Source organism: Cygnus olor, chromosome 5, assembly GCF_009769625.2.
Source record: "Cygnus olor isolate bCygOlo1 chromosome 5, bCygOlo1.pri.v2, whole genome shotgun sequence".
NCBI lineage: Eukaryota > Metazoa > Chordata > Aves > Anseriformes > Anatidae > Cygnus > Cygnus olor.
The window spans coordinates 22,102,370-22,118,453 of NC_049173.1; the positions used below are offsets into that span (position 1 = coordinate 22,102,370).

The window sequence follows — 16,084 nt, forward strand, 5'->3', positions numbered from 1 at the left end:
CAGTTCTGGTGAAGGAGCAACACAACTCATCCTCCCAGGAGAAGGGTGGCTTTTGACACAGGAATACAAACAAATTATAAGAGGCAAGCAGCTTCTATAAGAACCTGAATACATTTTTTTCCCCCCTTTGGAATCCAAGCAACCATCAGTGATGATTAATGATTAGCATCTAGTGTCACCTTCATGGGTAGGTCCAAATCAGGAACTTCTCAGTGAGCATTGGGGAACATGTATCATAAGGCAAATTCTCGCACAGCTCCAAGAACCCTAACGGAGTGATCTTGCACTCATAATACCCCTGTTGAAATCAAAACTTGCCTTAACAATAAAAACCTCAGCATATTTAACTTATTTAAAAACTAGAATTTTCTGCTTTTGCTGAAGATTGCGTTTTATTCAAAGCAGTACGAACCAGGAACCACATACATCTCACTGCAGCATTATTAAGAAGTTTAATGGATTGTCATCAGATCTTCAGTTTCTCTGGTCACAACAACGTGTATCAGATTAAGAGAGTTACATGAAAAACAATACTGAAAGCACTAATGCAATATGTAAACGAAGTGGAAAGACGAGCTCCCATATTTTACTTTTTGCCTATTTCTACATTTTAAAATGCGAAATACTTTCCTGTGCCTCTATAAAGCTATTATTTTCTTGGCTATCACAGCCAGTTCCTTAACCTAATTTTTCATTAAGGAAATCGAATTATTCTGCCAATAAATAGTCCTTGCAATAGGAAGGAAATAGGAGCATGGCAAGTATGAAATACATTGGGCAGCCACTCAAGGGACGTTAAGACATGGCCAAACTAGATCAATATTGGGTGCACTGCTTCAGAATTGCATATGACAAGGTATTATCCTCTGTCCCCAAAGAGCAGCAATCATCCTTCAGTGCAGCTGCTCACATTACAAGCGATGGCTTCTCAATTATCTCAAAGGCCAGATTTACCATGCTCTATTCTCAAGTTCACAAGCCCATTAATAACCATCTCGGGAATCAAGGCTCCAGACTACCTATCACGTGATTTCCAGTCTGATACAAGTTTTATAAACTGAGCCAACATGTCAGCTAATGTGTCAAAATGCTTATCATTTCCTGGGCTGACAATAAGAAACCAAAGGACAGCCCATCTCCTTTCTAACTCAGCATTATCATTTAACACAGCTGCCACTGAAAGCTGTAAAAATGAGTGATCAAATACAAGAATTACATATACAAAGCATTGAAGTTATGACACATGGTAACACATTGGAAAGGAACCTAAAGCCTTCGGTTGAGAATGTTCTTTAAATTGATCACACTACTTCTGTAAAAAGGATTCTGAAACAAAGATGATTGGACGACTGGATGACATCTGCATGCAAATGCACTGAGCTGTGGTGGTTTCACTGACAGCAGCTAAACTCCACCACACCACTCTCTCACTCCTCTTCCTCAAAGGCAAAGGGGAGAAAATACAGTGGAAAGGGCTCAAGGCTTCAGATAAGGACAGGGAGATCACTCAACAAATACCATCACAGGCAGAACAAAACCAGCATAGGGAGATTAATATAATTTATTGCCTATTATTAACAGAGTAGAGCAGTGAGAAAATAAAAGCAAGGTGAAAACACTTTTGCCCACATCTACCCTCTTCTACCTCCCCAGCGCTCAAGTGGTGCAGGGGAATGGGGGCTGTGGTCGGTCCCTAACGCTTCACCTCCGCCCCTCTCTTCATGGTCACTCTCTGCCCCTGCTCCACATGGGGTCCCTCCGATGGGATGCTGTCGTTTCCAAACTGATCACACATGGGCTTCCCACAGGCAGCAGCTTTTCAAGAACTGCTCCAACATGTGTCTGTACCACGGGTGGCAGCTCCCCCCAGACCCTGTGCTCCTGTGTGGGCTCCTCTCCACGGGCTGCAGCTCCGGCCTGGGGCCTGCTCCTGCGGGGGCTCTCCATGGGCCGCAGCCTCCTCCAGGCCACATCCACCTGCTCCACCGGGGGCTCCTCCACAGGCTGCAGCATGGAGATCTGCTCCACGTGGGACCCATGGGCTGCAGGGGGACAGCCTGCTCCACCAGGGGCCTCTCCACAGGCCACAGGGGAACTTCTGCTGTGTGCCTGGAGCACCTCCTGCCCTCCTGTTGCACTGACCTTGGGGTCTGCAGGGCTGGTTCTCACACCTTGCTCTCCTCCCAGCTTCTGTTGCACAGCAGTTTCTTTTGCTTTCTTAAATCTGCTCTCCCAGAAGTGCAACCAGTGTTACTCACTGACTTAGCTCTGGCCAGCAGCAAGTCAGTCCCTTTTGGAGGTGGCTAGAACTGGCTCTGATCTAACATGGGGCAGATTTTGGACTCTTCTCCCAGAAAACACTCCTGCACTCTCCCTTCTACCAGAACCTTGCCATGTAAGCCTGATACACAGCCAAGCTTCGAACTAAATGTACAGCTCCAAGATACCCAAGGTAACTTGCACAGACCCAACTTGGATCTTTGGTTTGAGCATCCTGTTCTAGTGGGAGGCATCCCTGCCCATGGCAGAGGGGTTGGACCTAGATGATCTTTAAGGTCCCTTCCAACCCAAACCATTCCATGATTCCATAACAAAGCAGCAATGCTTATCTGGTACTGTGTTTGACTAAGTCCTCCTGAACACAGCTGAATAGTTCAGCTGCAGAAGCAATAAAGTTTGTCTATAGCTGCAGATTGTAGACTTCCATGTTTGAATGAATATTAGCCCTGGGATATCTTGATGCCCCATTGTGCTATACAGATAGTCCAGAAAAGCCTGAAGGGGAATTGAGGGGGAGCCACTGATAGAAAGCACAGGCAATGGAATTACTTTCCATAAATGCAGCTGATGGATAAAGATCAAAAACAGAGAGGAGCTGAATGACAATATTGGCACAAAACAAACGGAGATTAAACTGACATATATGAAGGCAAATAGATTGGAAAATAAGATAAACTTTAAAATCATAATGGGGAAAAAAAAAAAAAAGATTTTTAGAACAGCATTTCAAGAGAAATAGCAGAAGGAGAAAATCAGAAGGAATGAAGTAAATCCGATAAGGCCAGAAAAGAGGAAGGTATGGTACAATCACCATCAAGTATAGGGTGATGATCTATCTAGGTCCCTTCATGACCTACATTGTTAAACTGAGATGCACAACCATCATCTTAAACTTCATTCATTTGCGAAGCTCCAAAAGTAAATGATAGTTTTCCCTATCAGAAAGCCAATAAATGTTTCTTACACAGGAAACAAATTCTGATCAGAACACAAACCCATAAGCGTTTTAAAATCAGTTTCAAGCAAAACAGTTCAGACTATCTTGTATTACAAAATTGTGTGTCTTTTTCTTACAGACTCCAATCAAAGTGGAGATTATTTCATTTAAAAACATTAAGGTAATTCACAGTAACCATTATAGAAGAGCTACATTTAATTTGGCTCCCCACAGGTTAAGACTTAAAGAAATATGAGTGAGTAACCACAACCAACTTCTCTTCTGCACAGAAACAGAGGACAGAAGACAAGAATACAGTGCAAGGGCTTGAAAAATAATGCAAACAGTAAGAATTACATTTATGCGTTAAAAGGAATAGAGAAGTCTCACATAAGGACACATTCTTCAAAACAAACACAAGAAGAGAATTACTCAGTATCACAGGAGGACAGAGTCAGTGCAGCTAGATTTTATCATATCACAGGAAAACCCTTTCAGCGTAACACAACAATGGACTAAAATTGCTCTCGTAAACCCCTCCCAGTACCGTAAGGCTACAAAAACAAGCTAGGTCTTAGTGGTAATCCAACGTGATAGTTCTTTTATAGAACTATCTGTAGCGAGGTGGTGACAGTCCCACACTTCCCACGATGTTGGAAGCTGTCGAGTATTAACTTATATACTCAGCATGAGCAGACTTACTTGTTTAAATGACCGTTCATGTCCCAACTCTTCAGTACACTCGTATAATACCATCCATAAAACAGGACTTTAAGGGAAGCCTTCTCTCTCCCTTGGAACCCCCCTAGCTGCACAGCTTTAATACCTTTCAGCATGTCCTCAATTCTTTTGAAGCGGTGCCTAACTCATTACCTGAGAAAGCCCAGCGGTTACTACAGAAAGGCTGTGTCAACCTCTCATGTTTCAGAGATGCATTTACTTCAATCTGAATTGCTGCAGCACGTTCAGCCCACCTGAATTATGCCAGTGAGGGCCTACTCTAAATGTATTTGGGTTACAATATACTATCTACAAAAAGATAACCTACCAAAAATAAGAATGTTCCTAAAAACTTAACAATGCATCCAAAGCAGTGTCCAAGAAAAAGTAGATCCTGCTCCCCTTAAAGAAGGGGAAATGCCTGTGGCATTTGAGTCTCTTTCCTATCTCTAGTCTAAATTGCATACTAGAAGCATAATATGGTTCTCCACAGAACTGAATAATGCCACCATCTCTTTAAGGTTGAGCAGCACCACACTAAAGAGTTTTACGCTATCCAAAAGCTGAAATCCCGTACATGTTATTGGTCTCTGATAAGATTGTCTGAAAATAATAGGAGAAACATGGTAAAATAGCAGAAGAAGCTTGAGTATAAGATATTTTTCTTTATCATACTGAATGGTTTCTATTATCCAGCTTCTATGAACTGCACTCCTGACATCAGTAATTGACAAGAATAAAGAATAAGCCTACCAAGGACTGTGCGCACTGAAAGTAAGTTTGGACTTTCCAAGCTAGTAATGTACTTGGTTATCACGTACAGACAAAAACATTTTCAGCTGATTCTTTACATTGGCCCAAATTATACCAGTTACGAGGCAGTCTCTGTAGGCTGCAAATTGCTTAAACAAAGCACCAAGAATTTAAATGTAGCAGAAAAAAAATATGTGAAGAAATTTAAGAGAGCTTTCACACTACATAAGATTTACTTCAACTGTGTTTCAGACTGTGTTTGCAGTCTCCCCCATCCTACTTCTTTTGCATAAGGAGATGGAAGAGGAAAATGCCTGTATCACGTATTTAACATAAAAGCTTTTCAAACCAGCAGGAAGCTCTCAGTTCAATCATGCTTTATGTACTGAAAGGTTAACTAATGGGAGAGGCTTATTAGCACAAATAATACCACTTCAGCCTACAATCCCAACAACACACAAGCTAAGCAAGTTCAGGACCCATCAGCATTTAAATGGAAACTAAAAAAAAAAAGCAAAACAACAAAAAACTGACACCATACACCACCTCCTGCCATAAAAGAGGGGCACCTCTTGGGGTCCTCATATCTTGTGGGCAACAGCAGTAGTTCCGAGGACACTACCTCTCCCTGGCAGTTGGTACTGAACCACTCTTTCAGGGCAGACAAGGAAGCACTGGGAGACCTTACTGTTTTAAGAAAAGATGATCATTCAGAACATACCACCTCCGATTCTGGCGCTATAGCTTTAGTTACATCATTTAATCTCAGTTTTCTCATTCTATTAGGATGTTCATGTGTACCTTTCAAAGGGATATTGAGATGTATCGTGATTGCGTAGATCTTTTAAAATGAAATGCGTATGTTTTAACCATTATAACAACAGTTACAAGAACTGTTTTGAATAAAGAACTGTCTCTCTCTCTTGCAAACTCAGTATTTCATGAATAAGCTTGCAGGAACTTAGGTGCTGGAGTTCTAGCAAAACTCTAGTTCTGTGCGCTTCTCTCCTCTAAATTGTCTCTGCATTGTCTTTTTAGAATGGAAAAAGCAGCATCTTCATTCATTTCCCATGTAAAACTGTGAAGGATTAGTCTTCCGTGTTCTACAGAAAAGTGGATTTTTACCCCAGAACCAGTTGTATGTCATTGACCAAGTTGTCTTTTCTCTGCATTATATTTTGAAAACCTCAAAAATTAAAATCATGTTATAAACATGTACACATTGTTTGGATTAGATAAGATTTATATATTTTGTTAGTAAGATTCAATAATACATTTTCATCTAAGATGTTCTTCCTAGAGGCTTAACAGAGAAACAATTCATTTCGCTGTAACTGATGTAGTACCAAGCGGTTGTTAACCTTTGATGAGAAGGTTACATCAGATACCAAGTCAGGGGTAAATTAAACTGATGATTGCCCTTGTTTAATTGCTTTTGAGTAGTACTTGGTATGTTTGAATACACAGTGAGTTATTACCGTACCCTGCTGCTATCCATTAACACCAAGATCAGGAATTTTATTTTACTTTTTAAATGCAACCATAGAGAAGGCGATAAAGGCTTTAATTACAAACAGATTTAATTTAGAATCTATTAGTGCAACTTACCCATGCATACAGAAGGAAGATGTGTTGGTCTGAACAAACTTGTAGGTTCGCTGTTTCTTGTAAAGAAAAATACAGAGACTGCCAATTGTTAGTATAGAATCTACAAATATAAGAGATGAACACTAAAAGACTCAGACTTATCTCCTTCAGGTCTTTGATATTTCAAGAAAAGAACTTCACTGGAGCTTGTCTGTGTTTCTTTTTATTTTTTGAACCAGCTGAACAAAGGAACAAAAAAAACCCAAATTCACCATTTCACTACCTCGTATTTAATTCTTCAGAAAAACAACAACAGCAAAAACGTTAAGAGGCAAAATCTCTATTTTCTCAGCGTCAGAAAGAGTCCCAATATTTCCTGGTTTACTCAGTCACTGACAGACTGTGTTCCAAAATGTGAAGATTCCAATTAGTTCTGAAATACTAAGAAAGTACTGCAAAGCAGTAAAGGCAGTTCAGCTCAAATTATACTGAAATTATAATATATCAAAGCCCTAGATGAAGTATTCTAACAAATACTATAATCACAGGAGACACTGAATATTAAGCAAAACACAGTATGTTTATATAGTGTACAAGCAATAACATTTATTGTCATATAGGGTCTTTGGATAGATACTATGGAAGGCTCCAAGAACCGATCATTGAACAACTCTCAGTGATTTAAAGAACCACAGCAGAGCCCAAAACAGATATTCACAAATTAAATAGGTTTCAAGCTTCATTTTAAATAGAAGCTATATATTTAGGGATGAATCTTTCTCTCAACAGCAATCCCATTTAGATTTTTGCTTCTAATTAGGAGCATATATATATATATATATATTTTTTTTTTTTATTTCTGCACTTACACTGAAGTTCTAGGGTCTGGCTTTGCTAGATGTACAACACTAAAATGAGCAGATTTGTATTTGGGGAGAAAAGTAAAAAGCTGTTTGTTCTGTCCACTGTACCAAATGACGATATTATGAGTAGAAGCCAGCTTCCTTGATGAAACACACAAGGATGTGTTAAAGCACAGCAAAGCTCTCTCTTTTCATGGAAAAAATGAGCAAAGACAGTGCATTTAGTTATCCATATCTTTAAGGAAGGTTTCACAAAATTACCTATGTAATTTGCCATTGATTCTTCCTCTATATTCTCCAATTCTTAATTTTCCACTCTGTTGTCCACCAGAAGTCAACCAAGCTGCGGAACTGAAGCCCCAAGATTATATTCAGATTTGTGGCTCTAATTAGGTTAATCTGTGGTCCAACTCATAACTTGACCATTCATGCTAACATAAACCTTCCAGCTCTTTATACTGTATCTCAAATCAGCTTCACAACCTTCAGTAACAGTGAAAGCTCTAAGATCTACACATAAACTGTTCCTGAGAGGAGAATTAATGAATCCCTGTATCAAAGCACTGAGCTTCCATGCTGCCTGAGTGCAACCAGGGATCTGAAATCCATCATCTTTAGCCGCAGGACATCAGTGTGCTATTTCCTGCACTATTGCATTCAGCTACATACATTCATTCATACACCTGGTGCAGCCACCGGCAACAAAGCAGGAACTGAACCTCAGAAGGTCATCAGGATAACTTGATGAGGCATACTGACAAGCTGTGGCAGCCATAAACAGGCATACAGGGGTGAGAAGCTCCTTAACCTCCAGAGGTTTACTCTCAACTCCTGATCTGCTACCAGAGATCTTCCCGAGAGCTAGTAGATAACAACAGATGGACCATTCCTATGCATAATGTGAACCAGATCAAATAAGTTAAAAGTGGATTTTAATCAACTTCTCAAAATAAAAGCAGAAGTAACAGCAGCATGTTTTAAAGCTGTAGGTCAATTCTCTTTCCTTCAAATTAGTTTTCCTTTACTAACTCGTCTGTGCTCTAGGGAATAATCAATGAATGCAGCATGCACAAGCACATGGGATTTTGTAGACCCAAAGAGTTTAGAGGAGGACAGGATAAGGCTAAGGACATTTTGGGACAGTATCCCTAAGTGCTTAAATAAAACAGTTCCATAAAAAAGATCAGAATTGCTGGCAATTTTACACTAGCAGACAAAACAGACACTGATGTTTATACCTAAAATTTGAAGCTTCTTCAGATATAGCTTCTCAAGCAAACTAATGATGCTGAAGTCTAATGTGTTTGCCATGCTTTTTTCATTCCATAAGCCTGACATAACTGGCAAGCTATGAGGTTATGCTCTGTTTTTTGTGCGCATGATCTGGGTATACATGCCTCTTTGTACACTTAACTATTTTCAAAGTACTCAGTCAGGAAACAGAGACCTTCTTCCAGGTAAAAATCACATCTGTCAGGCTGACCCTGGCCAGCACAGATTACAAAGCAGGTCTTTGCTGATGTTACATATACTTTCTCCAACTCTTTTTCTCAGTAAGTTCCAATTTTGTGTGTCCTCTTAGGACACTAATAATGGAAAAAGGTACTTCAACTCAGATGTGGACATACCACCTTTAAGAACTTAAAGAACATTTAGCTGCTGCCGTGTCTCCTACATCTACATCTCTGTTTTCATTTGATCCAAAAGAAATAAAAACAACCTAAGTTTTCAGGACCAGGTTTAAAAGTAATCTATTTTCTTTAGTTGAAAACAGGTTTATGAGTTCATTGAGATTTGTCTTTAAAATTACCCTAAAGTCTAATGTGTAAGTTAATTACCTCCAGACAAGCATCTCCTATAATAAACCATGCCCACTGAGCATGTCATGATAGATGTGAAAAAACAATTGTGATTTGTATGAAATACCACAAAATTCATCCCTACATTATGTACCACACCTCGTCACACAGAGACAGCAAATGATTTGCATCACAACAAAATGCCTGTTATGACTTCGAATAGGCCTTTTTGTGTGAAGTAAATATCCACGTTACACATACATCAGTCTTCTGCCTGATTTCTTAGCTTTTAGTATTTAAATGATACATTAATATTTTTCTGCTCTCTTCCTCCTTGTCCAGACAAATCATAATGCTGGGCAATCTTACGCCCTCTTGCAAACAAGTTCAAGTAAATTAAGAATTTACCAGTCACTAACAAGAAGTTACTTTTCCCTCTCAGGAAAAGTAGTAACTCACTGCATAGATGATGTTCATCTCTCTCAGTGGTGATTAATACAGATGTACTTAAATCATCTTCTGTGATCAACATAAAGAAATGGAGTGTAATTAACAGTCAAGTCTCATCTGAAAATTACTGCCATCTAAGCAAAAAGGAAGATGTGACTTACAATTTAGTTATAGCAATAATTATAGAGGGGAGGTAGACACTTGTGATGCATTCTGTGTGATCCTCAGAACATGTCTGCAACGCTCAACAAGCATTACAGAGTTTAAGGTACCCATTTTTGCTAAGGGTCAATACACCCATCCCAACCCTTATGATGACAGCACGCTACATGGTCCATGCGGATAACTTGAGGAGTTTATAAACTACAGCTACACGCTTATAAAAAATATGTGAAGTGAAAGAGAAACTCCACTGAATCTTCACATGCTAACATAAATTATAACTGCTCTGACTCCTTCATTCAGCTCATTTGCCACCTTGCCTGGAAAGTTAGCAGTCAAGCTTTTGAGTCTTCATGCATATGTTAATCCCCAGGTTGCACCAATTCAGAAGTCTGCACCACAGAACTCACCCATAACAGAAAGCTGTATTCAGATATTTTTTTATGTGAATAGTTACAGGAGAGCTGCAGAGTATACCTTCAGACAGGTTGCTGGATTTTGTCCTGGTTGAAAACATCTTTAGACTTTTTTTTTTTTTTTTTTTTAAGACTTTCCAAGGATCCAGACAATGTAATCTTTTGTTTGAAAACTCATTCTAATCCCCTCCCTCCCTTAACCAGTAGATGGTCCAGCTGTTCTCATGCACCAGTTGCTTCACTTCCTTGGCTATACAGATATGCATTACACAAGATATTGCCTCCTGTATCTAGCCAGTCAGTAAACAACTCCTTGCTTCACTGAAGAAGGCCTTGCCCCACCTTACCTTTTGGCGTTCTGCTGGCAAGTTTCAGTATAAAACATCTACCCCTAATTTTAAATTTCATACCAACCTGTAAAGGCTCACCAGTTGTTTAAACAGGAGAAATATACACAGGTCACTACTGATTCTTGAGTGAAAACAGAAATGATAAGCATTAAGCCTCAAGTGATAACACTTTTTGGAACACTAATATTCAATCACTTTCAGTATGCTATAAGAACTGCATCAAACAAAGACTTATTTTATACTGGTTTAAAGCTTGGAAAGGCAAGAACAACAACACTATACTGAACTCATCACTAAAAGTGAGGTTAAGATATGGTGAAGTTTTTGTATTCACAATAATTAATTTATTCTTGCATTATAGTCTGAGTTGGTTAAAAAAATGAAGTCTAACACAGTGAAGCATGCACTTTAAAAGAAAACTAACCATAAGGACAATGAAAGTAGCTAAAGAAAACATGAAACAAGATAGGAGACTGAAGCAGATCACCTTTTTTCCCTCCCCTCTCCACATGGTTTACAGCCCCTGCAGGCCTAACGCCTGGAAAACGAAGCAAGCTACTCTTAAGTAAACCCCCTTCTTTCTACTCACTTGAGTATAAAAACATAACTCTCTTAATGTCTTCTCTGAATTTGGCCTAAGAAAGGCTGAAACATTTTGTATCAAGCTTATTTTGGTCACAGAAAAACACCAATTGCTATTATTATTTTACCAACATTTATCATTTCTGCCTAGTCCTCAAGATACTCAGCTCATCATACACCTTCAGTGGTTATTCTTCTCCTGATACCAACTTTTTTTTACTGCTTCTGTCTCTTCTCAGATGACATACCTCAGCTGGGCACTGCAGTTTGGTAGAGAGTCTCCAGGGGACTTTTAGCAAAGAGAAGCCAGAGAAGCCCCTAGAGCCATAAACCCAAACACAGATTTAGACCAATCAGTACAGGGTAAGAGTCTTTCCAACAACTGAAGAATGAATTTAACAGAACATACACCTACATTTTCTTCCTTATCTGCAGATTCTCATTTAGCAATGCTGTCTTTAACTTGGGGAAAACTGACTTTTTATTCATATCTATCACTTGAGAATCAGAATGTTCTATATCAAATCCTGTAGCCTTCATTTGCCACCTGGTGCTAAGTGATAGATATTCATTAACGTAACAATTACTTAGGCAGTATTTCTTCCAAAATCACTAGGATTTTTTCTTCAACTTAGAGTTTACTTTCTACGAGCAATTAAGAAACTGGACTAGTCTTACTACCAGGCCTTACTAGTCTTACAAGACCAGCCTGAGGAACCAGAGGTAAGATGACAGTTGACAAACAAACAAAAATGAAAAGCTGCAAAATAAAACAGCAGCACACATGGGTAGATGATTCGTCTCTCTGTAGTCATCAACAGAACGATATTCATCATAACCTGCAGCTGTTTTCCTCTCCCATTTTGTTCTCTGTAAAGATTTTTGCATGCTGTAAAACCAAAAAGTAGGTTTGGTAGTGTAAGGTGAATGATAGCATAGAAACATGCAACCATAACTCAAATCTGCAGTAGATTGTAGAATGCAATTTTCCGGTACATGTTTGGACTTCATTCTTTGAATGAATCGTCAGGAAAAAAAATCTTATAAGAAAGGATCTGATATTGTAACAACACTTTCATTCCACACGCTACAGTTAGCTCTGTTCACACAAACACCTCATGCTTCATATATGACATTGATCTGGAAGGTATGCCATCCATTTTCCCAGGGCTGCCAACCTATACTTCATTGTAAATCAGGAGAGAAAACAGTTTGAGGTTGTAATTTTTCCTCGTATGAAACAGACACCTTAGCTAATGAATTTCCACAATGTCTGAAAGACTCTTAATTAAAAAATGAATACAAACAGAACAACCATAAATTAAACAAGCAGATATGCAAGTCTTTGTTAAAGATATCTTTTTTGGCTTTTAACCTCTTACAAATCAAGAGATTATAATGAACACTCCAAAACATACATGGTGTTCAAAAAACATGGAAACTATTAGAAAGTCTCCTCAGAGCACAAGCCCCTCTCGCAACCTTTAAAATGGTATCAGATCTTGATAAACCATAGACCGTACGATGAATTTTGTATTAAATTTTAATCTAGTGATGCACAGTAGAAAATAATGATCACCAAATTGCTTTCGTGACCAGTTATCACCAACAGAGCACCCAGGGAAGAGCAAGAAGGCCTGAATTCAGTGGACAGCATCCTTAAAAAATAAATAAAAGCATGACTGGAATACCCAGAAAGATCCCCAAAGAAGAGACCTCCCTAGCATTCATCCAGAAAAGTTTCACTTTTTTTTTTTAAACAAAAAAAGAACAAAAACCACAATTGCTCCTGAAAATTCAAATTGTTAAATATATATAAAATGAATTACCTTTACATCATTTTTCCTGTTTTAATACCTAGTTTAACTCTACTTCCTACAGTTTACTTTGTGGTTTAACTAATTACCTTCTTCAAGTTTTATTTAATTACCAGTTTAATAAGCTTTTGCAACTGTCAGGATATGCAAATAAATTTCTCCTATACCTTTATTACCATTTGATCCATTGCCTTGTTTCTTTAGGCACAGAAAAATTGCCTAATGGAAGAACAAGGCTTTGAAAAAAGGAAGACGGACAGCATCTTTGAACATGACAGCACACAGCATGTGGTAGATTTCAGTCAAAAAGACTGATCTCATGGAAAGCTTGCATATATTTTGCAAAGTAAGAGGTCATATGTTCTCACATTTAAAGTGTCATTTCAAAAGGCTGTTGTTGGTGATAGACATAAGCAGTAATACCAGGCCCAGGAGAGCACTGTAACTTAGCTTTGGATACTCACAAATAACTGGCAAATGCTCCTAAATCCTGACCACAAAAGAATATGAGAAACTGAAGTTGAACTAGTTCTGTATTTGTTGCTAGCGAACATCTTCAGGCATAAAATTAACTGAACTACACCAGAAACAGTCAACAGAACTTTTAGTACTAATATCAACTGCAATTAATAGCTTAGCTTTACATATCTGATGTCTGTAGGTATCAAATAATGTTAGGAAAAAGTCAAAAAAGTTCCGTTGGACTCATTTGTAAGAAAAGAGTTGATAATATTCAAAACCAAGTTATAGAGAAAGACTATGTGCCTTCATAATTAATGCTAAGAAATTCCATTTTGGTACTTGTGTACATTTCCCCTCTCCCTTCCCCTGAGCACCACCAAGAAGAGTCTAACTTCTCTTTCCTCTATTAACATCCCAGAAGGCAACCAAAAGCAATGAGAATCCATTTTAGACTTCTCTAAGACTGAACAAATTCATATATCTGTACTTCTCCTCACATGTTCTCCAGTTACTCGATAGCATTTTACAAATATGCTTTATTACAACAGCTGAAGAATATATAGTGGCTTGTTCAATTATGTCCAACCACTTTTGCTTCACATGAGTTATGGAATTCTAACCCATTAGGCTTAATATATTGTTCATATTGACAGTATCTTCTGCTTTTCAGCCTTTTTATTGTTGTTGTTGTTTTTTAATGTTTGTTTTGAGAAAGCAAGAAAAACGTGGGTGGAAAATACATAGTGCCGGGATTTTTAAAATGCTGGCAATGAGTGCTAGCCTTAACCCTTGCTTCAGAGCCATCCTGCAATACGCCGAGTGCTTCCAGAAGACTCCAAACATTGTAAATTCTTCTGTAATTCAGCAGCAGACTAAGACCGTCAGTCATTCACATCAGGTCTGTATATTGGACCCTGACATTCCTCATGCTTACTTATACTTTCTCTAGGTTCCAATGAAATGTCAACAACTCCCCAGCTCATTCAAATCCTGCAAATGTCACATCCCTCTTCCACTATGAATTGATGCATAAGACATGGCAAACAAGAGCATTAAGCAACATGACCAGCTTCTACCTCTAGTAAATGTCTTGGCTACTTCATTTAGAAAGGAAAACAAGTGCTTCCTTCCCAGCCCCCTCCCCACCACATCAGAAAAAAAAAACTCTCCAAAAGTTTCCAGTCTTAGCCTCATTTTCTCAATTCCACACTTTCACTAAAGCCACTTTCATCCAAACTTCCATATTTGAATATTTGCTCTCACAAAGGAAAAGTTTATTTTCTTTTTGCAAAGCTATGTTGTTTTGAACTAACTGATGCTTGCAATAGCAGATTAGATCAACTCTTTCTGCAGTAGGTGAGGATCTGGTCAGTTCTCACTTAACTTTCTCAGTGAGAAAAATGAATTATCACTCCATTTCATTCTTTGCCTTCTGAGAATAGCAATGCTACACCATAAGTTCAGTTGTATTCAAGACTATGCAGTTGTCAAGTAGATTAACTCTGCCATGATACGGAATCTCATGAGTGCCCGCCCCGCCTCCCCTTCTTCTGGCACCAAATCTTGGCTCCCTGTTCATCCCATTCAGTAAACATGATGAGTGCTGAAGACACAAAGTGCAGAGTATGACACGTTATTTTATATTAATAGTACAGTATACGGTCTATTTATACTCACTATGTGCAGTTGCAGAAAGTCACCAAGCCCAGGGGCACTGTCAATCCTCACAAGAATGCCATCCTTCACTGTTGTGCTGAAGCCCACAGCAAGACGGTCTGTCCTTGTGCTTGGTCTGTCATTAGCTGGCCAGGTGTACAAGATGAGACCTCCACTCTTCCCAAATATATATGTGGCACCAGCTACAAAACAGAAAACCAAAGAAAAAAGCATTAATTATTTGTTTCATTTATTTGTCAACTCTGGAAATAATTCTATGACTTCTGAAAAGGAATATATGCAAGCATATGCTTTCATTAGTTAACATGGTAAAATCAAGGCCCCCTACTGGCCAGGCTACTGACAGCACACAGAGAACATGCAAATCAATTTGAGTTGACGATGGAAATGTATTTTCCAGGCTCCGCTAGGTAATAGTGGAGGACAGCACACTAATACATTTTGTGACAAATGACATGGAGAGTCCTCTTGGATATTTATGACACATGTTATAATGCACACGAAATGGCTATTCAGACTGCCCTCCCACATGCATTCCACTAGTTTTCCTTTGTGGAGCCACAACCCTAGAATGCTAGATGCTTTTTCTAACAGAAGGAGATAAGAAGGTGAAATAGCTTTTTAAATCTGACAAAATGTATCTGTTCCTCCACCATTAGCCTTGCACCATTAGACTCAATAACAAACAACATAATTTCTTTCTTACGGAAAGTTCATCCTTCAGATGAACATGGACTCAAGACTCCAAATACTTCCAGCATGTAATCTAAATGCGCATGTATGTTATTCAGAGCATCCTCATGTTCCTACATTCATAACAGCAGGAGAACCACAAGCAAACAAACAAGCTTCCTCTTGAGGTATAAATCACTTAAGACTTCTCTACTGTATGCAACCAGCTAAATTGTATCTCAGGCTTCCAATGCAAGTTATTTCAGTTCCTAAATAAAGGCAAGCAGCCTTTGAGATAAAGATAAGTGAAATGCTTATCAAGAATGAATGATTTCATTAGTGCTTAATGTCATCCCAGACAATGTCAGATAGCATAATGCTCCTTTTTTTCGGGGGGAGGAGAGGGAAGAGTTTAAAAAACAAAAGAGAAACACCAAAAGCCAACCAAACATCTGTTTCAGAAGCATGGGTTAAGGGATTCAGTCTTATTTGGGTATTCAAAGGAAATATTTGGCCTCTTTGAAACTTGTCTTGTCTTCAGTTCAGGACTCCTCACA

General features: G+C 38.7%; 1 protein-coding gene across 1 annotated transcript in view; it reads right to left on the reverse strand.

Annotated features, from left to right (window-relative positions):
- Positions 1 to 16,084, reverse strand: part of NRXN3 (neurexin 3) — a 1,009,770-nt gene that overhangs the window by 239,148 nt on the left and 754,538 nt on the right. Inside the window, 1 exon segment of the mRNA XM_040559130.1 lies at positions 14,856 to 15,037. Coding sequence (XP_040415064.1) covers positions 14,856 to 15,037 — 182 coding nt within the window.